Source organism: Ruditapes philippinarum, unplaced genomic scaffold, assembly GCF_026571515.1.
Source record: "Ruditapes philippinarum isolate M1 unplaced genomic scaffold, ASM2657151v2 ctg2979_1_1_1_1, whole genome shotgun sequence".
Classification (NCBI taxonomy): Eukaryota; Metazoa; Mollusca; class Bivalvia; order Venerida; family Veneridae; genus Ruditapes; species Ruditapes philippinarum.
In genome coordinates, this window is record NW_026861344.1 from 28,792 (window position 1) to 53,330 (window position 24,539).

Below are 24,539 nucleotides of genomic sequence, written 5' to 3' on the forward strand. Positions count from 1 at the left end.
CCTTTTAACAAAAAACAGGGGCGGTATACAACAATAATAGCATAGAGAATAAATGAAATTTTCAAATTCCCCTTCCCTGACAATTAATCTTGCAGAAAGACAAAAAACAAAAAATAAGAAACGTACAACACGTGTTATATCAAGAAAATTTTGATTTCTTTAAACAAAACCGGGGCCCCCCCCCCAAAAAATGAAACATTTAAAAAAATTCAGACATTTAAAACTTTTATTTAATTTTCTTTTCCCCTTTATAGCGTTTTCTTTAAAAAAATTCTTTTAAACCCTTTTCCCCCCTAAATTTTTTTAAAAGGACCCTTTAAACACTTTGAAACTGGGGCTTACCACTTTAATTTTGAGGGATTTCAATATTGAAATATGAATTGTCATTACTTGACCTTGGCATTTTTCCACTGTCATGCTTTTTAAAAGACTCTGATACTCAAATGCCAAAAAAAACAACATCAGTATTATGGCATCCCGTCTGTCCACATAAAATTGTAGACAGTCCTGACTACAAGTACAGTCACTGTCACACATTACATTCAGAGTGTTCTAAAAAAAAAAAAAAAATTACTAAACAAATACAAATGTTCTGAATCTAATTGGTTGACGGAAGTTTCATCTCTTTTGTGATTAACAATAGTTACACACAGCTTGGAAATGATGCAGGTTAATATCATGATAGTTCACGGTCACACAGGTGAGATATTTCAAATATACACCTGAAATGAAGGTCTCAGGTCTGTCGATTTTTGTCTATAATCATCCTAGAACATCTTGTTACTTTTCTCTGTTCAGAGCTTCAATAAATTCTTCTAGCTTTTCTTGTATTTGTCTTACTTTCTCTGAAAGAGAAAAAAGAAATATTAAGGCATATATCCAGTACTATGTAAAGCTAATTACACTGTCACATTAACCTGAAATGATACATACCATAACAAGAGCTGTCACAGGAGACAGCGAAGCTCGACTAATAAAATACTGGATGCAGTACGGAAGACAAAACTTTGAAAAAAAAAAAAATCAATTATGTATAATTATGTAAAAAAATTACATTGTTAACATAAATTCCTAGATCAAGGGGAATAATTCTAAAAATTAGTCATGCTAGAGTTATGAACCTTGTCATACAACATGTGTGTAATGATAAGAAATATATATTTTAAGTTTGAGGTAGATACCTTAAAAAGTAAAGAAGTTATAATATTTCTTAAAGAAAATCCTAAGTTCAAAGAGTCTCAGATAAATCTGTAAATATTGCTTCAAGAGTTATGAACATTGTCGCATGAAACGTAATAATTATTGATGATAAGGAATAAGTATTTGAAGTTTGAGGTAGATACCTTTAAAACTAAAAAAGTTACAGTAAAAAAATTAATTTCTAGTAAAAAAAATCTAAGTTCAAGGGAGATAAACGAACCTTGTCACATAGATGGGGGATGATGATAAGGACATATATTTTGAAGTATGTAAGTTGATCCCTTTAAGAAATAAAATTAACAGTAAAAAAATAGTATTTTTTAAGGGAAAATTCTAAGTTCAATGGGAGATAAATCTGAAAATATTTGTTCTAGAGTTATGAAACCCTTGGCACATAAGATTGTGGTTTGAGATAAGGAACATTAATTTGAAGTTTGAAGTGATTACCTTAAGAAATGACGAAGTTACAGTGAAAATATTTACTGCAAAACAAAAACTTTAACCCTGAAATCTGACGCAGACCCGGGGGAATAGGACAGCCTTTTCAGTCTCCATATACTTCGTATAGTCGAGCTAAAAAAACCGAAATATTTTTTGAACGTGTTTCAAGTCAAAGAAACACTGTTAAAGCAGCATGCCTCTAGATTCTTGCTAATTTTCATAAATTTTTTGAAAATGTATTTAGATGTTTCATGCTTAATATCTAAACTCTAGCTATTTGGGTTTTTTCAAAGAAGATTTTTAAGTTTTTGCTATACACATATAAGGAAAATCAATGACCCCCCCGGGCGGGGCCAGTTTTGACCCCAGGGCTTTTATTTGAACATACTTGGTAGACACCCATTAGAACATGTTTCATGCTAAATATCTTAGCTCTAGCTCTTTGAGTTCTTTAAAAGAAGATTTTTTAAGTTTTTACTATATGCATATAGGGAAAATCAATGACCCCCTGGGGCGGGGCCAATTTTGACCCAAGGGCTTTTATTTGAACAAACTTGGTAGACACTCATTAGAAGATGTTTCATGCTAAATATCTTAGCTCTAGCTCTTTGGGTTCTTTAAAAGAAGATTTTTTAAGTTTTTACTATATGCATATAGGGAAAATCTATGACCCCCTGGGGCGGGGTCAATTTTGACCCCAGGGCTTTTATTTATACAAACTTGGTAGACATTCACTAGAAGACGTTTCATGCCAAATATCTAAGCTCTAGCTCTTATGGTTCTTTAAAAGAAGATTTTTTAAGTTTTTACTATATGCATATATGGAAACTCAATGACCCCCTGGGGCGGGGCCAATTTTGACCCCAGGGCTTTTATTTGAAAAAACTTGGTAGACATTCACTAGAAGATGTTTCATGCCATATATCTAAGCTCTAGCTCTTACGGTTCTTTAAAAAAAGATTTTTTAAGTTTTTACTATATGCATTTAGGGAAAATCAATGTCCCCCCGGGGCGGAGCCAATTTTGACCCCAGGGCTTTTATTTGAACAAACTTGGTAGACACTCACTAGAAGATGTTTCATGCCAAATATCTTAGTTCTAGCTCTTTGGGTTCTTTAAAAGAAGAATTTTTAAGTTTTTACTACATGTATATGCATATAGGGAAAATCAATGACCCCCTGGGGCGGGGCCAATTTTGACCCCAGGGCTTTTATTTGAACAAACTTGGTAGACACTCATTAGAAGATGTTTCATGCCAAATATCTAAGCTCTAGCTCTTAGGGTTGTTTAAAAGAAGATATTTAAAGATTTTTCTTTCGGTTGCCATGGCAACCAGAGTTCTGCATGGAATTAAATTCTTTGAACAATTTTTAAAGGTGACCACCAAAGGAACATTCCTGTGAAGTTTGGATGAAATTGGCTCAGTGGTTTATGAGGAGATGTCATTTAAAGCAAAAGTTTACGGACGGACGGACGGACGAAGGAGGGACCGACGGACGCCGGACGAAAAGCGATCACAAAAGCTCACCCTGTCACTTTGTGACAGGTGAGCTAAATAGGAGGTCAAAATAAGCAAAAGTAGCCTATACTGCTTTTGTAATGAAGTAGAAATTTGGTGACGAATACTGCAAGATCAGTCATTAATCGCACATAACATGTAAATTATTACTTACATATTGAATCTTTTTTACTTTTCTTAAAATCTTAGTACATATTTCTCAGTTTTCATTTTCTTGAAATATTTTAACTCACCTGGAGGCATGCCGCGCTTTATGGTTATTAGACTATTTTCCCAGCTTTCAAAAGAGGTGAGTAGCAAACAATCAACTATTAAACAAACTATGGAACAAAAACATTCTATTAAATACCTCAGTATGAAGGAAATATTTATGTAAAGTAATAAAACTTACTAAGTTCCTCTGCTAAGTCCACAGTTCTTCCAGTTAATAATTTTTTCAATCTGTCAGTGTCTTCAGAGAAGTCATCCAAAACATCTTTTATGATTCTTTCTAATCTTCTAGCTGTAATATATCAATAGATCTATATGCATAGATTCTCAGATAAACTTTTTATATGCATGGTGCAGTAAGGACTTGCATATGCAACCAGTTTTCAGGTCAACCTGAACCTCTGCCAGGTCAACAATATTTCAGTCATTACTCACAAATGTAATGCAGGTTTATGGATTCTCTACTCATTTTTTTCATGCAAATTTTAGCAAACTCCTTCACATAAATCATTTAAAAGAGTGATAGACAGTGAAAAATATTAAACAGATTTTGTATTCAACCAATCTTCACAGGAAAATACATGTGTCTTAGTCACCAATTCAAGGTCTGCAGACCTAATCTCATCCTATAAAGCTATGCAGACTGGTCAATTTCTTGAAATATATTCAATTTAATAAGAATAGTATCGTGTGTACTTACCTTCATTATTCACAACTTGTTGCCGTAGGGCATTACTTGTCATTTCTAACATTCTATGAATCCTCCAGAATAATACCACCTCATGACAATCCATCTACAATATATACCATATATATACAATAAATATCCCATACTTCTTTCATAATAAAATCAGAGGTTGGACAACTTTCAAATTACATAGCTTTTTTAAGTAATACAGTCACCCTCAGCTTTCAAAACAGAAGACATTAACATAAATCACAGACAATCATACAAAAACCTTTGAGTGAGACTTAAAAAGGGTGTTGGAGCACCACACTAAATACTGTATTCCGGTATAAACTGGACAAGGCACTGAATGATTAAATGCTTAAATCTCGCCTTTTCTCCAAACACACTTTAAGACGTCTAATTCATCTCTTTACACAGATTTATGTACAATCTTGACGGAAAAATGTCAGAATTAGTGAAAAAAAAGAAATATGTTTCTATTTTGTGATCATGATCTCAGCAAGCGTCAATAGGTACTGTTCCAACGCTGTAGCGAGTTAAATCCAAGACAATAACAAATGGTCATGGCAATAACAAACACAAATTCTAACTTTATACACCAGACAAAGTAAAGCTTTATAAAAAGTTAGGCTGAATGCATTTTATTTTTTTCTTTAGAAGGTGATATTAGTTAAGAATCAAAGAGCAATGTTAAGCTAAATGGCATTTAAACTATTTAAAGCATATCAAAAATATTTACCTCTGAATTCGGAACATTATGCTGGTAGTAGTAAAAACCTTTTTTACAATCATTACACTGTTGTAGGGCTCTCTTTATAAACTTTTCTCTAAATACATGGTACCAGGTCTGTTTTATCTGTAAAACAACATCACATAGATATATCACATGTCTGTTCCCTCACATGGCATTTTTCAAGCACTAATAGTAGAGAAAAATAATTTATCCCTGTTTTTTGTCAGGTATGGACAGAGATCTGTGTGTGTGTGTTTTTCTGTTTGTTGGGTTTTACGTTGCACCAACACTGTATAGATCATATGGCCACTTATGTCGACTATCAAGCTTTATAGAAAGGTATAGAAAGACCTCATATGCCCCTCTAAGCATTATTTCAGACACAAAAAGCAACTTAGTAAGAACCGCCTTTGATCCGCAATCTATATCTGGATAACTTTTTTCTCCATAAAGGAATCCGTAGACTAATGGCATGGCTCGAACCTACAACCGTGGCCCATGCGAAGAAAGTGATTGTAAATGTTTTTGTTTGTTTGTTTTGGGTTTTACGTCACATTGACACAGTATAGGTCATATTGCGACGTTCCAGCTTTACTGGTGGAGGAAGACCTCAGGTGCCCTTCCGTGCATTATTTCAGGCACGAACGGGCACCTGAGTAGAACCACCTACGTTCCGTAAGCTAGCTGGATAGCTTCCTCACATGGAAGAAGCCAAAGACCCTGTTGGGATTCGAACCCAAAGCGGTCAGGGGCAAGTGGTTTGAAGTCAACGACCTTAACCATTGGCCACGGACGCCCCTCATGATTGTAAATGTAATGGTGGGTATACTCACGGACAATACATATGTATACATTTTGTTGGTTTACATCGTAAAATACAAATATTTTACTTACAAATTCAGCATCTACTTCTATACCCTGTGACTGTAATGTCTGTTTTACTGTAGTTAGTTCATCTTGTGATAATGTTGGTCTATGTCTCTATAATATACATGTACAATCATACTGTTAAATAAGCTAAAATTGCTATGTCTCTATAAAACATATATGTAAAGCATACTATAACATGGCAAACTCCTATGTCTCTATTATTTAAATCATATTTCTTATACATATACTATAGAATATGTAAAAGCCTGCCTTAAAGGAACTCCACTGAGGTCCAAATGCCTAAAAACATAATTATTTCAAAATCTAACGAATATCAAGTGAAACACTTAAAATGGAAAAATCTGCAAATGATGACAAAAAAGTATACACAGAAGTGAATTGGAAATCAATTTTTGTACAATTTTTAGCCGGTTTTAGGTGAAAACATTAGAACGCTTTTCATTTTCCAGTCCTTTTATATTATAAAAATGATCATTCTGGAAAAGCGGAGAGAGGGAATAAGCTGAAAATGTACACACAAATACTTGCTCCAGACCTACATCAATACCTCGGAAAAAATATTTCCAGTCCTGCCATGTCAAAATACCTCAGTGGAGTCCCTTTAAAACTCACTTCTTTTTTTTATATTTTTTTCTTTCCTTCAGGGCACCAGATAAGATGCGTATACGCGTAAATTACGCATGAAAATAACACATTTACGCATTCAAAACAAAATTTAAGCGTATGAAAACGCACACAAAATTCAGGTTACGCATTGAGTAACATTTCTTTCGCGTAAACGTAACGGAATGTAAACTCTGTGATTATCTTATTTTTAATTTTGTCTGAACGCTTTGCAAGCGTCTACCGGTAACTTCCTGTAGTTCCGACCATCATCGGTTGTTATCGTATGTATATTATGGTAGTGGAATTAACTTCGTATGAATACTTTGCAATGTGGAACGGTAACTTTCTGTAGTTCCGACTATCATCGGTTGTTATCGTATGTATTGTAAGGTGGTGATATTAACGCAATTTCATAAACATCCGGTGCAATGTCACTGTCAAAAGTTAAAACGATTGACTCGTATTTCAGCCAAAAAAATCGACCCAAAAGTCATTGTGAAGGTTATAATAATTAATTAATGAAATAATTAGCGCTGCCACGTATGAGCAACAGAAACATGCCTCAGGTTAAGACGTATGCCGTTTGGAAATGCAAGATTATAAACCAAGGGAGTCCAAAAAGCAAATGAAATGACTTTGACATATCTTGTATTCACAAAGTATAATAATACAATAAACATGGAAACAATAATAAATCCTTTACTCTTTTACATACTATTTTAAGGAGCTAAAAATACTCCTGCCAAATTTCAGATTTCAAGTTTTACTCATTCACAAAAAAATCAATGAGTAAATACTCATTGCCCTAAAAAATTATCTGGAGCCCTGTTTCCTTCCTAGTTAACATTTCTTTTTCTCACTAAAAATCTTGCAGATAAATTGGTTTAACTATAACAGCTATGAAGCCGTAACGTTTGAGCCGCTGACCAATTGAAAAATTATATTACAGATATGCCTCTATAGCTGAAAATCAATAGCATTAATAGTTTATGATAATTTTATACTTAGTTATTAATTGAAAGAAATTCCTCTGAATTATAACACACATTCTGTGTAGGAAGTTTGAATTTCATAGAAATACTTACACGTTGAGGTTTCAGTATTCTCTCTAACTCATTTTTTGCTGCTATTCTATGTTTATGTTCTGATGTTCTGTGTGTCCAGTGTCTCCACTGCTCCCAGGATCCCGGACCCGTTAGTTCACGCAACTTTTTCTCATCTGTTGGCACAAACATTATAATTATGTAAGACATTGTCATATTTCATCATCACATTTTGCAAAGCTTCATTCTAATTACTGACTTGACCTGCGTGAAACAGGCTTGCAGGAACAGTTTATTGTTATCTTAATTGATATATCAATATTAACAAAAGCTATGTTAAAACAGAGACTTACAACACCACTGGTGCCCCTATGTGCTTTATTTCAGGCACACACAAGCACCTGAGTAGAACCACCATCATTTTATTTACTAGCTGGATAAGCTTTCCTAAATGAAAGAATGCTAAATTCCTGGCAGGATTCAAACCCACATTGGTTTGAGGGTTAGTGGGCTTGTAGTCACCAACCTTAACCCACCGACCCATGAACACCCTACAACTGGGTTTTGCAAAAGCAATTTCAAAATCTATAGAAGAAAGATACCAGACTTACTCTTTTCTAGTTGTTCTTTAAGAGCCTCCTCCATGAAATTAACAGATGCATCCCACTGTTGTTTATCCTGTACTGACCTGTCTTCTAGTGTGTTACGTTGCATCACTCTCTGCAATATAGTACAATCAAAGTGTGTAGAAAACGGGAGAGCAAAAAAACGTTTTTTCAGATATTAAATTCTGTAAAATACTAAGAACTCGTTCAAAACCTGCTCAGACAAGGTGAAGTAAATTAATTGGTTATATTCAACAATGATAATAAAGGCACAATGAAAAGGACTTTTGCCTTACTCTTGTAATAAATTTCTAATTACAAATGTATAGACATAACATAATTCTTGAAGTGGATTAGTCTAAAATTAACACATATTCCATAAGTATTACACAATTTGATACAAACAATTATTTTTATCATTTGTATATTCTTGTCAAACATTTCTTGAAAAGTATATGTTGAAAAAGTTCTAAGGTATTTAGTATGAACATTTATATCATGATTTTTTGTTCTAGAACATTTTATCATCTACGGTATAAATATATGTATCTCACACTTACCAACAACATCCATATGTCATTATTTGAGCCGCATCACGACAAAACCAACAAAATGGGTTTGCGACCAGCCTGCGCATCCGTGCAGTCTGATCAGGATCCATGCTGTTCGCTATCAGTTTCTCTACTTGCTATAGGGTTTGTAAGCGAACAGCATGGATCCTGATCAGACTGCGCAGATTGGTCTGGATCCATGCTGGTCGCAGACCCATTATGTTGGTTTTGTCGTGACGCGGCTCATTTTGTGTTTTGTTGTTATGTTTGATACTAAATATAAATATCAATGCATCTATTAAGTGTATTAGAGACCTTCCATTTCTATACCAATTCACTTTAAAGCATAGAAGCGAGCTAACAATAGTATAGAACCTAGTCGGACTGCACTTATGTAAATCAGGCTGACCTAGCTGTATACTGAATGTGGCTAAAGCTAAACACATTCTATTCCAGCAGGTTCAATATTAAAGAATTTATCTACCAGACTCTCTTCAGCCTTGTTCTCCCAGTTATGCGTAGATTTACTAGCTTCTATCACAGCAAGTTTAAGTCGGTTAAACACTTCATCATGCTCAGTAGGGTTCTTCTTCTTGTCCTTCTCTGCCAGAAGTGCAAACTCTTGATGTAACACATCCCAGCCAACCTAATAACAATTCGTTATTGTGAACAATTCATCATCCATTATAATATCTAACATACCATTTGACAGGGTGTAATGGATAAATTGGAACTGAGAATACACTATGTGTGTGTAATGAATCAATTTTTCAACAAACTTGAACATTCATCTTTTATTAAACTAATCAAAAATGACGATTTAATAAATTTAAAATAGCAAACAACTTTCAAGATGCTGCAGGTGCCACTGGATCAGTGGCCCATGAATTTTCCTCAAAACATTATGCATCATTCCCCAAAAGTTGCAGGTGAGGAAGAAACGGCCTGCCCTACACTACCGTTGGATTGACAAATTATTTTTTTTATACAAAAAATTTTAAGGTTTATAATATTTCAAACACAATAATCAAAACAAATGTTTTGCCAAGATATGAAAGATGGATAAGTCCATATTAAGATATTTTAGTTGTGGTAAGAGATAAAAAATAACCTCCCACATTTTTTTTAGGGGAAAACGTGGTAACCCTTCTGACCCTTTAAAATTTTACCATTGTTTTTAAATTTCCTTTTTAAATAGGTTTTAAATCATAAAAATTTTTTAAATTTAAAAAGTCATGTTTAAAAGTTTTTGTTACAAAAACACTTTGAAGTACATGTTTTTTTTTTCCCCCCTTTCTGGAAAAATATAATTAAGGGGGGTTTTTTATGCAAAATTTTGGGGGGCTTTTGCATCTACCCGAAAACCCAAAAAAAAATGCCTTTACACTTGCAACTACTTAAATGTAGGGGAAAATCCATTTACTTGAATTTCTGATTTTGAATGTAACACAAGGTGATGTTTCTTCTATAAATCAAAGCATAGAAAACATATTTTTAAAGTCAAATTTACCCAAACAGAAGCTGGCTGGATATAGTCAGTAACATCTTTAATATCTGGTTATCTTTATTTCTGGCATGTTTTGTTGGTGTGTTAAAGATCTATAATTCTTTGAAGAGTTCCAAATTCACTTTTATATTACTGCATGTTTGTCATGTCGAATTTCATTGGATAATCACAACATTTATATAGTTTTATTTACACCGCTGCTGTCAATTTAAGAAGAAATCCCATTTTTTTTCAAAAAAGGATGTTTGCTGTATTATAAATTAGTTATAAATATTCCTGACATGTTCTATGACCTTGTAAAAACTTAGTGGCTCTGGTTATATTTCCAAACAACCATTTATATAGGACCATATAACCTGTCAAAAATCTTTATAACTAATAATATACATTTATATATGAACCAAACCAAGTCTATGTAAAAAGGCAATAAATTTGTGATGACATGAATGATACAAAATGATGCTCTTAAAAATATATTTCAAATTATCATGACAATAAATCTATATCTAGATTATCTTACCCTACAGTTCCTGCTTGAGCAGCTGGTAAATAAATATTTTCAAACACATGTGTGGCCGTTCTCTCCCATAACTTCTTACGAAACATCATCTCCCTGAAGGAAAAAAACATATATATATTTTGAGATGCACAAGGAGAAATGTTGCATTGGAACTTCAGTTTTTCTATGCTTTGGTCTAAAATAGCAGAATGTTCCTTTAACTGCTTTCTACCCATTTATCAAATTTCCTGCTTGTTAAAAAGTTTCCTTCTGTGCTTTTATTTGTGTTCCCATACAAGTCTGCTTGAAATACTCGCTACAAGGAAGTTTCCTATTTAGTAATAATACAGTAAGCTATAAGACTATAACAACCATCTCTTTAAACACCCTAAAAGTGATCATAGTGGTATATATTATTTTGGTTGGTTTTAAAGTTGCACCAATTCAGTATAGGTCATGTAGCGCCTTTCCAGCTTTTTAAATGGCAGAGAAAGACCTTATGAGTCCTTTCCTGCATTATTTCAGGCACAAAAAGGAGTAGAACCACCGATATTTCCTAAGCTAGCTGAATAGCTCCCTTACATGAAACAATCTAACGTCCTTTTGGGGATCTGAAACCACAGCAGTGAGGGGCAAGTTGTTTGAAGTAAACGACCTTAACCACTTTGCCACATATGCCCCCTAAATGATTTATAAACTAGAAACAAAATCACTAACCATGCCTTGGGAACTACAGCCCCTAAACTAATCACTTCATCCAATATCTCTCCTTTAGCCTTCTCAAATAACTCATCCTGAAATGACAAGTAAATAGCTGTATGTACTTAAACATACATTCAATAGTGTTTTTTTCTAAATAAAAATTTAATAAGGACACAGCAGAAAACATGTTCTTAAAAAATTTATAACATTATTTAAAAGGATGCAATACTAATAGATCAATATGATTTTTATGTTATATGAAGGTTAATTGGTACACTTACTCTGTCTAACTCTCTCAATCTTGGAAAATTGTTTTTCCATTCTGTTTCCAGGTTATATCTTGTTGCTGAAAATAAAAAGAAAAGTCCAATAAAGAGTAAATGTATTTTTTCAAACAATCTATTTATTATTTTGCTTAAGATGTATTCCAGATATACCTTGCTTTAAAGAAACCAGATGCTTTTTTTTATATTTAATTTCAACCTGTTTCACTTCTAAGTTGATATCTACTTGGGATATACATTTCACAGACAATGTCTATAACTATTTTCACATTGATGCCCAACCATTACATATTATTAAAGATCCTGTAAGTTACAGTAACTCATTTTTTTATGGTTTTTATATCATAAATGTAATGCTCAAATGAAGATTTATCAATATTATAGCATAAAATCGGTTATTTTTCCCTTTTTTGCCCATGTTATAACGGGGCCAAAACCATGCGTTAACATAGTCACGCGCTCTTGTTATAGCCCGGTTTTACCTATGCACAATACATAGAGGGCCCAGTAAACAAACAAAAAATGACGATTTGGCCTATTTGCCAGAGTCATGCGCTATTGTTATATTGGAATTATTAATTCGAGGGCCTCAGTCGCATAACGGCGAGCAGCCTTCAAGTATAATTAATGCCCGGCAATACGGCATATAGACATCGCCGCTTATCTTGCGTTGTCGCCCTTTCTTAGAAACGGACAGTTGTCAATGTAAACAAATAAAAATCTGTCATTCAGTTATAATCCCCCCCCCCGATTAACTTACAAAAATGGAAAGCAACAAAATGAAATATAAGAAAACGTTGGTTTTATTGATGTTTATATTGATAAATGTTTTGTATGTTTCTTTGAGAGAATAATGTTTCATGCCTGTTTTTTTTAAACTTGCGACGTTGCGTGCTTAAAAAAAAACGATTCTGAAATTGAATCTAATGTCACTAATCTTTTTCCTACCGCCAATCTGTAATCATTCTAGGAATTTCTGAGGCGCCTGTTTTGTCTTGGGTACAGTAATGTTATGTTTTTTCTTAAGTTAATATATCTCCAAAGTTAAACTTTGTTAAAATCAATTAAAATTTGAAATTTCGTTCGGTCCTCAAGTTGCTGGCCCCGGAAAAAATAAAACGCATACGTAAAACATGTAGAGTTGGATAAATACCGTTCAAGCACAAGGATTAAATGTTTGTGTTTTATATATAATATACATCATGAATCTGTTTTAAAATTGTATGCTATAATAGCGTCAACGCACGTTTATTTCGTGTTATAAAGTCTGAAGAGTTCCTCGGGACTCTGCAGACGTTATAACACGGAAAAACGTGCGTTAACCCTATATTGTAAGTTCCAAAAAGCATTATTTGTAAGGATATTACCGAATTCACATTTCATGTCAATAAAGGGAGGTAATTAGAAATTTATTTTCTATAAAGTCTAAGTCAAATTTTTCAATAAGAAATAATGCATATATTTTAATGATTGATATTATGTGGATAAATATTTGCAGTACATATTTTACATATTCTTCCATGTTTGAAAATTGTTTCAGGAGCATAATAATATACATAAACAAGGGTGCCATAGTCACAAAATACGCCCGTTTACGAAAAAGCTTTAGATGGAGATGGGGGCATTATGGATAAATGTTATCTAGCAAGCAAGTTTTTATTCTTGGCACTGTGTTGTTAAATGAATCTTAAAACAAATCAATAGGGAAGATATGCACAGAATGTGTGACCTTGACCTTGGTCGCAGGGACCTGAATTTTATGCACGGCACTCAGCCTCACAATGATGAACATTTGTGCCAAATTATATTGAAATCCCTCTATGCATGTAGAAGTTTTGCTCCAGACAAGTGTTTTTCTATGAGCTCTAACTGTGACCTCACCTTTGACCTAGAGACTTGGTTTATGTGCAGGGCACTACGTCTCATGGTGGTGAACAATTCTATAAAAGTAACATTAAAATTCCTCCATGCATGTAGAAAATATGCTCCGGACAACATCTGGATATTTAATCATCTCCAGTGACCTTGACCTTGCAAATATTAACCTAAATTAAATGTGTAACACCTGTAGTCATGATAGTTACCATTTGTGCTACAATCCATTAAATAAATGATGACTAAATGGTCCCTATAACCATCTTCAAATTTTTATCTGAACTTTGACCTCTATGTGTAACCTTGACTTTGGTCGCAGATCTGAATTTTGCATGCGACACTCAGCCTCACAATGGTGAAACATTTGTGCAAGTTATATTGAAAACCCCTATGAATGTAGAAGTTTTGCTCCGGACAAGCGTTTTTCAATGAGCTCTAAGTGTGACCTTGACCTTTGACCTGGAGACCTGGATCATGCATGGAGCAATACATATCATGGTGGTGAACATTTCCATAAAGTATTATAAAAATTCTTCCATACATGTAGGAGATATGCTCCAGACAAAATCTGGATATTTCACCATCTTTAGTGACCTTGACCTTGCATATATTGACCTAAAGTACATGTGTCACAGCCGTAGTCATTATAATGACCATTTGTGTTACAATCCCTCAATAAATGATGATTAAATCGTCCCTATACACAGTGTTCCCATTTACGCACATATGTGCGTATTTTACGCATAAATAACAAAATTCACGTACAGAAATTTTGGCAAGAGGGTAAAAATACGCACAGAAAGTCGTAAACTTAATCATGTATAATTCAAAAATTAGTTTTTTTGAGCAATTTCTCAAACAAAAATTACTTAAAGTGCATTGAAATTGATGAAATGTGAGAAATTCTCCCAATTCACAATGAAGTTTACAGAACCCCCACTGACATTATTGCCGTAAAATACAAATTTGAAATTTTTGTTTTACGATGCCTGTAAGAATAGCCGATGAAAAACAATCTTGAAATATTAAAAATATTAATTCTATATAATTGTAATCAGCAACAACTGGATTTGTGAATGTTTCTGCAGAAAATAGACAAATTTTCATTTGTCACATATTTTCGCGATGCCGATTTTGTTAATTAAAAATATCACCAAAAAGGAAGCTTTGTTTTTGTTCAAAGGTGTGTAGTAATAATTTATATGGCTGTTTATGAATTAAAATATCTTAAAAATAGTTACATTAATTGAGATAGAGATATATGCCAGAATGTGTTGGTCACCATTAAATTAACCTGGGGGGGGATTTTAACTGGGGGGGTTGGGGGGGGGCTGGTTGAGGGGCATTGTGAAAAAAAACAGCAGCATAATTGTCTGATGTATGGATTTGGAATTATTCTTTTATTTCATATAATTATTGTACAAATCTATATACCCCCTGAAATTTTATTTTACCCCCAGTTTTCAAAGGTAAGGGGTAAAACTACCCCCAATGAAAAATAGAAGTGGGAACACTGTATACACATCTTCATATTTTTATCTTTTTTTAAACGGGCGTATAAAAAGTACATGTAATTTAATAACTAAAAAATTCTGATTTAAGATTTTATTCTAGGGAAATACATTTCATTACAATTCTTAATCTTTGAATGAGCTGAACTGATATTTACTTGAAAATTAAAATATAATTAAATTTCTATGAGAAAGTATTTACATTTGATAAGGTAATTACTGTATGATCTTTATGAACAAATACCAAGTCTACAGAACACCATAGTTATCTCACAGTTAAGAATCTTGACCAATGAATGAAACATGTGTAAATAAATGTTACATTCTTTAGAACATACTCAAGTCAAGAAAGAGGATTATTTCATGCCCTTTGATTAAATTCTATTTTTAGAATTGAAAGTGAAAATAGATCAAGGGGAGTAATTGTGTAAGTCATTTATGAACAAAGTAATAACTTTGTTGTCTCCCTTGATTAAATTCTATTTACAAAATCTGGATATTTCATCATCTTTAGTGACATTGACCTTGTATATATTGACCTAAATTATATGTATCACAGCCATAGTCTTGATAATGACCATTTGTGTTACAATCCCTCAATAAATGATGACTAAATGGTCCATATACACATCTTCATATTTTTATCTGAACTTTGACCTCTATGTGTGACCTTGACCTTGGCCGCAAGGACCTGAATCTTGCACGCGACACTCCGCCTCACAATGGTGAACATTTGTGCCAAGTAATATTGAAATCCCTCCATACATGTGGAAGTTTTGCTCCGGACAAGCATTTTTCAATGAGCTCTAATAGTGACCTTGACCTTTGACCTAGAGACCTGGTTCATGTGCGCGACACTGCTCCTCATAGTGGTGAACATTTATATGAAGTTTCATTAAAATCCCTCCATACATGTAGGAGATATGCTCCGGACAAAATTGGACGCCGCCCGCCCGCCCGCCAGGGGCGTTCCCATAATACGTCCCGTTTTTCAAACGGGCGTATAAAAAATTTCAATTAAGTGTTGTATCTGGGCAACTGGTGGCGAGTATAAATAAACGCAAATACACACAATTGGTAACAACTTCAATAACAACATACAGGATCTTTAACCTTCTTGAACCAGGCTCTATACTGATAGCTGACTGACTATCATTTTCATGTCCAATATACAGATGATTGACAGGTCCAAAAATAGACAATCTTTTCAACAAATTCAGCAGGTTTCAACAAATTCAGCAGGTTTCAACAAATTCAGCAGGTTAAGGTATAACCTTTTCAATTGCAGTGCATATAAAAGAGGCTCATGCTATCAGCATAAAGCTATCCCAGCAGAATAATCATACTCGGCTTAATTCTGATATTCTGACATGAAAAAAAAATTACACTTTTAACAGAAAGTTAAAAATTCAAGCAAAAGGCAAACCCATTAGAACCTTTTTTATTCTTAAGTTCAAGTCTGTTTCTATAACTTTGAGGGCTACAGCTTTTGTGAGTCATGCACATTTGCTTTTCTCTCTTTATTTTGTTCGATTTCAATTTACACCCACACAATTAAGGCCATATGGCAAATTTCCAGCTTGACAGATGGTGAAAGACCTCTGAGCCATATGTGAGAAGTGCAGTAGAACCACCAACTTTCCATAAAAATTGGCTGGATAGCTTCCTAATATTACAGAATACAAGTCCATGATTCAAACCCATAGCAGTCAGGGGCACAGTATTAGAAGGCAGCAACTAAAACGACTCTGCAACAGAGGTAAAAAAGGCCACAATTATTATCTCACATACCTTTAAATGCATCTGCTTGTTGTTCAATGTTGTCTTTCACCATTTTCCAGAACAGTTCTGACACAGCCATGCTAAGGTTATTGGTATTTGTCTGTGTCACTTTCAATGCCCCATCTCTATAATGTAAAAATAACATTCATAGTTAGAAATAAAAGAAATTTGAAAAAAGAATCACCTGAAAATCCTGTATATAGAAATTTTAGTAGACAATGAGCTTTGTTAGTTTGAAAACCCTGAATTCAGGACTCATCCAGAATTATTTCATGTATGTAATTATTTTACAGAAAATATTGCTACTTCTGGTTTTACTTTAAAGCTAGTCAAAACAAAATAAATAATTAACTTTTTCATTAATTCAATCATTTGCATAGATATAGCAAAATGCTGAGCTAAAGTTCATATGTGTATAAAAACACTAACACTGACTATTCACGTTTATAATACCATATTTAGTAAGAAATCAACAATTTCCATTCAATGTATGTCCATTTATGTTTATTAAAATATTTACTCATGTAATATGCAAAAGAAAGGCGGTGATTCAACTTACTGCAGTAGCCTTGATTTCTGGAAAAATTCACTCTCATATTTTCTTATTGTGTCGATACTGTCATTAGAGTTACCTGAAATAATTCATACATAACTGACCGTTAATCTGTCATTTATTTCTATATAAAATTCTTTCTTCATAACAATAACCCATATCAAGTTGTTTTTTTCTTCATAAGTTGAGAAAGTTATGAGGAGAAAAGCTCTAAAATTTACTTCGATAATGATCACGCATAAAATTCTATTGTAATGACAATAACGCATATATGTTTTTGTTTTTTAAAAACTGGTTGAGCAGTTTAAGAGAAGAAACAAAAGATTGTGCCTACAGATATACCAACATTCTCAAATCACTATACCCATTTACAAGTTTGATATGCAGGGTTATAGTCAAAGAACTGGTATTATTTTAAACAAAAGAGGGTCTCAACCCCTATCACCTTACTTTTTGACTCATCATAATAATTTGAACCTTCTTTATAAAGGTTTAACATCATAATAATATTTCTTAAATATCAGTAAACATTCAAGGTGCAAAATTGCACCATTATCACACACAGCTTATTCTACAAATTACAAAGTTTGCATGAAAACTGTTGGGTTTTTTTTAAAATTAAAACAGAATCTTTCCATTTTTTTTGTCTAAATTTTGGCACAACCAAAGTACAGGCATTGACTGTAAGTTAGATTAGCGTGATCTTTATGTCTTTTACACTGAGAAAGAAAATATACCTTTGCCCGTAACAACAGCAAAATAGCCTAGTGCTTTCATTGGAAACAATTCACCATCTAATATTGATTTTATCTGAAACAAATTACATATACTTCAACATCATAACTTACACAAGAATACAGGTTATTCAAATTACAATCACACAATAATATGATAATCTATCTTTCAGTAATATTTCACAAGCTATATAGTATGTTTTCATTGACAAAGGTTATACGGTAATTTTCTTAGCATTACTGGTTAAATGTATCTACCACATGCTCTTAAGACTCCAAGATTTATGTCACACAGGACAAGAAACAATGAGCAGAAATATCTCCATCAGTTAATTAAATTGTTAGGTTTCTTGTTTTTGAAAATTCAGCTGCCCTCGAACTTATACCAGCAAAAGACCACTTTCTTGAAGTAAAATTAAACAAGCTTTGATAGTAATTGCGGCAATAAACAGTAGTCCCCTACCGGTCCCTCAAAAAAGTTTCTTTTTAATTGTCATACACTCCTGTGTATTGCCATTTTATATGAATTTGAGGATGAAGTCTGTATTTGAAAATATAGACCAGCAAAACATAATAAATAAGTTTGGTCTATATCACAAGTAAAATTGGGTTAAGTTTCCATGCTTAGTAAGGAATTATGTTTAAACAACCTTGTCATATTATTACGATGTGGGATTTTAAAGTAAATCCTATAAGGAATGAAGAAGTTGGAGTGAAAATACCAGTTTCTCGAAAAAAAATCTAAGTTCAAGGGGGACATAATTCTGGAAATAGTCTTGCTAGAGTATTTAACTTCTTTCAAAAATGTCGAGTGATAATAAGAAACATATATATGAAGTTTGAAGTAGATACATTAGGAAATAAAGAAGTTATTTAAAAAAAGACAACATTTTTTCCCTAAAAATCTAAGTTCAAGGGAGGTAATACTGATATTTTTTGTGCTAAGAGTTATAAACCTTGTCACATATGATGCGGTTGATGACCAGGAACTTATATTTAAAGTTTGAAGTAAACAACCTTAAGAAATATAAGAACATATAGTGAAAAAGCTGAAAAATTTAAATCAGAAATCTTGAAATTCAGGCTATTTGTTGCCATAGCAACCAGAATTTTCAACATAGGAAGAAAAGAAAAAGATGTGCATAATCTCCAGACTGCATCTACCCATATTTCAAGTTTCATAAAAATATTTTCAGTACTTTTTGAGTTATCACTGGATCCAGTTTATGTGTTAAATTTGCCATATTTTCAGACTATTTGTTGCCATAGCAACCAGAATTTTCAACATAGGAAGAAAAAAAAAACGTGCATAATCTCCATACTGCCATCTATCCATATATCAAGTTTCATAAGAATATTTTCAGTACTTTTTGCGTTATCGCGGGATCCAGTTTTGTGGACGGACGGACTGACAGACAGACGGACAGACAGACAGACGGACGGAGGGTAAACCTAAAGTCCCCTCCGGTTAAACCGGTAGGGGACTAATAACCTCTTCAGCAATGTAGCCCCCTCCCCCTGCTCAGGTTTGAGTTGTTCAAATTCTTACATAAAGAGGTTGAAACACAGTGGATATTTTCATTTTTCTTTTCAACATGAGCTGTTGTTAGGACAACATACTCGACTATTCTTGGTGCTTGAGATTGTAAACTATAGAATTTTCTATGTTCAAATAGTGTCATAATCTAACCATGTTGGAGTTATTGGCCTTGAAAGGTGACACCCTTCAATTCAGTAGTTTTGGAAATACCAACCAGCACACAAAAAACTTGACCAAAGTGTGACACCCGAAGCACAGGTGAGTACAAAAGATCTCCCTATTCTTCAAATAGTCAAGCTAAAACTCAGAAAACATTTTAGCCAGAGATTGATAATTTCACTTGTCCGCTAGTGATTACAAGTAAAATTTAAGAGAACTTGATGTAGGAAGAGTAGAAACATGTTGCCTGCACCTTGGATTTAGATGCTACTAGTCCTGCAGGACAAGTGACTCTGAAAATATTTTTTCGATGTCTGCTTTAACATTAAAGAAAGATATAAACATACTCTGTTAGGATTATACAGGTTACTCTCTGCTAGATCCACCTTGGTGAGGACAAAGATTGTTCGTTTACCACTCGGGTCTATCTGACTAACTACATCTGTAACATTACTTCTCTCTGCATCCAGGGAACCATCTGTTATATAAAATAAACTTTACAGGGAACCATCTCTTTTAAGTTAACTATCAGCAGAATAAAAGCAAATGTTTATTTTCATTTTACCTAATTTCCACAAGTTACAACCCCGCATTTTACCAATTGCTTTGGCAATTCAACATATGATGCCTCTCTCTCAATGCAACATAGCCATAACTTGTTCTTTTAAGACTGGTAACTAAGACCTGTAATGCACCACATTTGTGTTTAACATAACTTACTTGTCTTGTCTTTTAGGTAGTTTTTCTTCTCATACATTATGCATCCTTTCAAACAGAAACTCTCAACAGTTTGACATTAGTTTTACTGTTTAAAAAGAAGCAGAATTGAACAAATTACCTACCTTGTATACACAGTATAATTGCATTCGGATTTTCCATGTAACTTTTCACAAGCCTTTTGATACCTTCTTTAGTATCAGGGGCCATAACTGTTGTTTCAGTCTGAAATAATAAAATAAGATGGTAGTAAATATAAATTTTTGTGCACCCTGTTATAAAATACAGAATGGGTCCCAAAATTTACAAAGATAACTCATGTAGTTTCAAATAAAGTGATATTAGTTATTTCTCACTGATATATTTTATTATGACATAAACCGCGGCGCAGGAGTGTAATAAAGCAACTTAATAAAAACGATATTACACAAGACGATATTACACTAGTGTAATAACACTTAGACATAATGCCATTTGCACTATAAACATAGCGTTAAAGTACGCTAATGTTAGCGTTACACTATAGGCGCGTCAAAGAAAAATGACTCTTGTTAACAGTTTACCGTTCTTATTTTATCTATGTGATAAATACTTATAGAATATTATTTTCGTGTAGATTCAATACTAAATTTATTGAACTCGTTGAATAAAACAATATTATGCTCGCCAGAGGCTCGCATAATATGATTTCATTCAACTCGTTCAATAAATTGTAGTATTTAACCTACACTCGTTCAATATCCTCTATATATTAATTATATCTCACTGATATATTTCAATGTAAATTATATCTCACTGATATATTTTAATGTAAATTATATCTCACTGATATATTTTAACAAGGGATTAGACTTCCTGACTCTAAAATTATTATTTAAGATATCCTGTTACAAATATAAACAATAAATGATAAACTTACAGAAATAATTCCAGGTAAATCAACCAGTACCATTCTCTGAATACCAGGCCCTTTCACAGACATTGATATACACTGAAACATCCATTGGAATAAATAAAGGTTATATTTTTAATGGGAGTTCAAATCAAGATGCAACTAAATTGTGCTATATAAAGTGATATAAAAATACCATCACTTGCAATGCTTTACAGGGAAAAGAAGGTATTTACTGAAAAAAGAAAAAAAATGAAAACGTGTAAGATCACCAGGTCAAACAGACAGCCTTATCAACTTTCAGAATATGTTATTCATAGAAGTGATAAATTAACATAAAGAACTTACTGATGAAATGTCTCAATCCAATCTTGAATATTTTTTGTGATCAGTGATCACTTGTGTTGCCTGATAATAGGCAATTGCATGTTGCAGCTACAGTGTAGCAGGAGACAAAAAAAATCATTAACAGGCCCAAACACATTTTATATTCAAAGACCATAACTCAGCCAACAATTATTTCACTGGAAAACCTGTTAAATATGCACAAGCACTTGAAGTACCAATCTGTTACTCTGAAGAAGGCGACACTATAATAGTTGTTCTAAAATTTTATACACTTAAGATATTATTCAGTAAATTTTAAACAAATCACAATACCTCAGTACTGACAGTCTGTCCACCTTTAACACTCTTTTCATCCTATGCTCGACTTCCTTCCTTATGCTTCATCTGTCTGTAAAGTGTGACAAATTTTTCATTGTTAAAATATTTTTTTTGTTTAAATGGAAATTAATATAACAATGGAGTGTAAACATTTTCTTTTGTAGCAAACAATTTCAATAAATATTCAAAACATCATGAAAAACTGTTTCTTCCAGATTACTCATTCCAGGAAAACTAGAGTTTTATTAACTTATTAATTAGAAGTGAAAAATTCAACTCTAAGATCAATTTATGTGACTGAATTTAAACAAGTATCTTACATCCTCTTCCTTTGTCAGGTCAAAATTCTCTGGTACTGTCCTTAAACTGTGCCACATGAATACTGGACCTTCAAACTTAGCGTGACCTTGAACTGGTGACCTTTTCACATTCAAAAACCCCGTGTAATTGAAGCAATAATAAAGAGAAAAAAATTAAAAAGAAAAAAAAAAGAACCCCAAGGTTTTTTATAATAAAGGGCTATATGAAAAACTATAGTTTTTTAAACTGTTGGTTTATTTTGAACAATTATTTTTTATACTCTGCAAATGATACCCCGACCGGCTTTTCCCGGTATAAAAGGGTTTTTAATCGTAGTGACAGACAAATGACAGGATCTCAAGTCTGAGATCAAATTTTAGGAAATTGCGTTGTTTAAAAAACAAGACCAAAAAGTTTTGAAAATTGATGGTATTTTCAAAAAAATTGACAGAAAAATGCCCCTTTAAATAATGGGAGATAAAAGGTCTGTTTGGGACGATGCCCAAAGGGGTTGTATTAAAAACTAATGATTTTAAATCGATGAAAATTTAAGCTATAACTGACAGATTGGCTATCTTACATAGATTGAAAATCTGCTATTGTTAAGAAAAAACAAGAGGGCCATGATGGCCCTGAGGTCGCTCACCTGTATATAGGCCCCCCCCACCCAACGTTGCAGGGCCAATTTCACCCAAGGGCTTTTATTTGCACAAACTTGGTAGACACCCATAAGAAGATGTTTCATGCTAAACATCTAAGCTCTAGCTCATTGGGCTTTTTAAAAGAAGATTTTTTTAAAGTTTTTACTATACACATATAGTTAAAAACAATGACACCCCTGGGGCCGGGCCAGTTTTGACCCCAGGGTTTTTATTTGAACAAACTTTGTAGACACTTACTAGAAGATGTTTCATGCTTAATATCTAAACTCTAGCTATTTGGTTTTTTCAAAGAAGATTTCAAGTTTTTGCTAAACACATATAAAGAAAATCAATGACCCGGGGCGGGGCCAATTTTGACCCCAGGGCTTTCATTTGAACAAACTTGGTAGACACCTATTAGAACATGTTTGATGCTCAATATCTTAGCCATAGCTTTTTGAGTTCTTTAAAAGAAGATTTTTTAAGTTTTTACTATATGCATATAGGGAAAATCAATGACCCCCCGGGGATGGGCCAATTTTGACCCCAGGGCTTTTATTTGAACAAACTTGGTAGACACCTATTAGAACATGTTTGATGCTCAATATCTTAGCCATAGCTCTTTGAGTTCTTTAAAAGAAGATTTTTAAAAGTTTTTACTATATGCATATAGGAAAATCAATGACCCCCGGGGCGGGGGCCAATTTTGACCCCAGGGCTTTTTATTTGAACAAACTTGGTAGACACCCATTAGAACATGTTTCATGCTAAATATCTTAGCTCTAGCTCTTTGGGTTCTTTAAAAGAGATTTTTTAAGTTTTTTACTATATGCATATAGGGAAAATCAATGACCCCCTGGGGCGGGGCCAATTTTGAACCCCAGGGCTTTTATTTGAAACAAACTTTGGTAGACACCTATTAGAACATGTTTGATGCTCAATATCTTAGCCATAGCTCTTTGAGTTCTTTAAAAGAAGATTTTTTTAAGTTTTTTACTATATGCATATAGGGAAAATCAATAACCCCCGGGGCGGGGCCAATTTTGACGCCCAGGGCTTTTATTTGAACAAACTTTGGTAGACACCCATAGACATGTTTCATGCTAAATATCTTAGCTCTAGCTCTTTGGGTTCTTTAAAAGAAAGATTTTTAAGTTTTTACTATATGCATATAGGGAAAATCAATGACCCCCGGGGCGGGGCCAATTTTTGACCCCAGGGATTTTATTTGAAACAAACTTGGTAGACACTCACTAGAAGATGTTTCATGCCAAATATCTAAGCTCTAGCTCTTTGGGTTTTTTAAAAGAAGATATTTAAAGTTTTTTTCTTTCGGTTGCCATGGCAACCAGAGTTCTGCATGGAATTAAATTCTTTGAACAATTTTTAAAGGTGACCACCAAAGGAACATTCCTGTGAAGTTTGGATGAAATTGGCTTAGTGGTTTATGAGGAGATGTCATTTAAAGTAAAAGTTTACGGACGGACGGACGACGGACGGACGAAAAGCGATCACAAAAGCTCACCCTGTCACTTTGTGACAGGTGAGCTAATAATACAATATATCTCAATTAAAGAGATGACTTATTACCAATTGTAACATAGTTTGAAGAACTTTCTATTGAAGAAAATGTGTCGGATTTAAATTGTTTACTCGTACATGTACAGTGCATTAACTGGAATGCAGG

At 33.4% G+C, this 24,539-nt stretch overlaps 1 protein-coding gene across 1 annotated transcript in view; it reads right to left on the reverse strand.

Moving 5' to 3' along the window:
• Positions 1-639: 639 nt before the first annotated feature.
• The window catches only part of LOC132715315 (dynamin-like 120 kDa protein, mitochondrial), a 28,774-nt gene continuing 4,874 nt past the window's right edge, over positions 640-24,539 (reverse strand). Inside the window, 20 exon segments of the mRNA XM_060698308.1 lie at positions 640-845; positions 3,552-3,662; positions 4,071-4,164; positions 4,801-4,917; positions 5,689-5,775; positions 7,377-7,510; positions 7,946-8,054; positions 8,975-9,136; positions 10,523-10,610; positions 11,214-11,290; positions 11,480-11,544; positions 16,660-16,775; positions 17,210-17,282; positions 17,941-18,013; positions 19,984-20,114; positions 20,479-20,578; positions 21,273-21,344; positions 21,906-21,937; positions 21,940-21,961; positions 22,232-22,331. Coding sequence (XP_060554291.1) covers positions 781-845; positions 3,552-3,662; positions 4,071-4,164; positions 4,801-4,917; positions 5,689-5,775; positions 7,377-7,510; positions 7,946-8,054; positions 8,975-9,136; positions 10,523-10,610; positions 11,214-11,290; positions 11,480-11,544; positions 16,660-16,775; positions 17,210-17,282; positions 17,941-18,013; positions 19,984-20,114; positions 20,479-20,578; positions 21,273-21,344; positions 21,906-21,937; positions 21,940-21,961; positions 22,232-22,331 — 1,828 coding nt within the window. The 3' untranslated portion in view covers positions 640-780.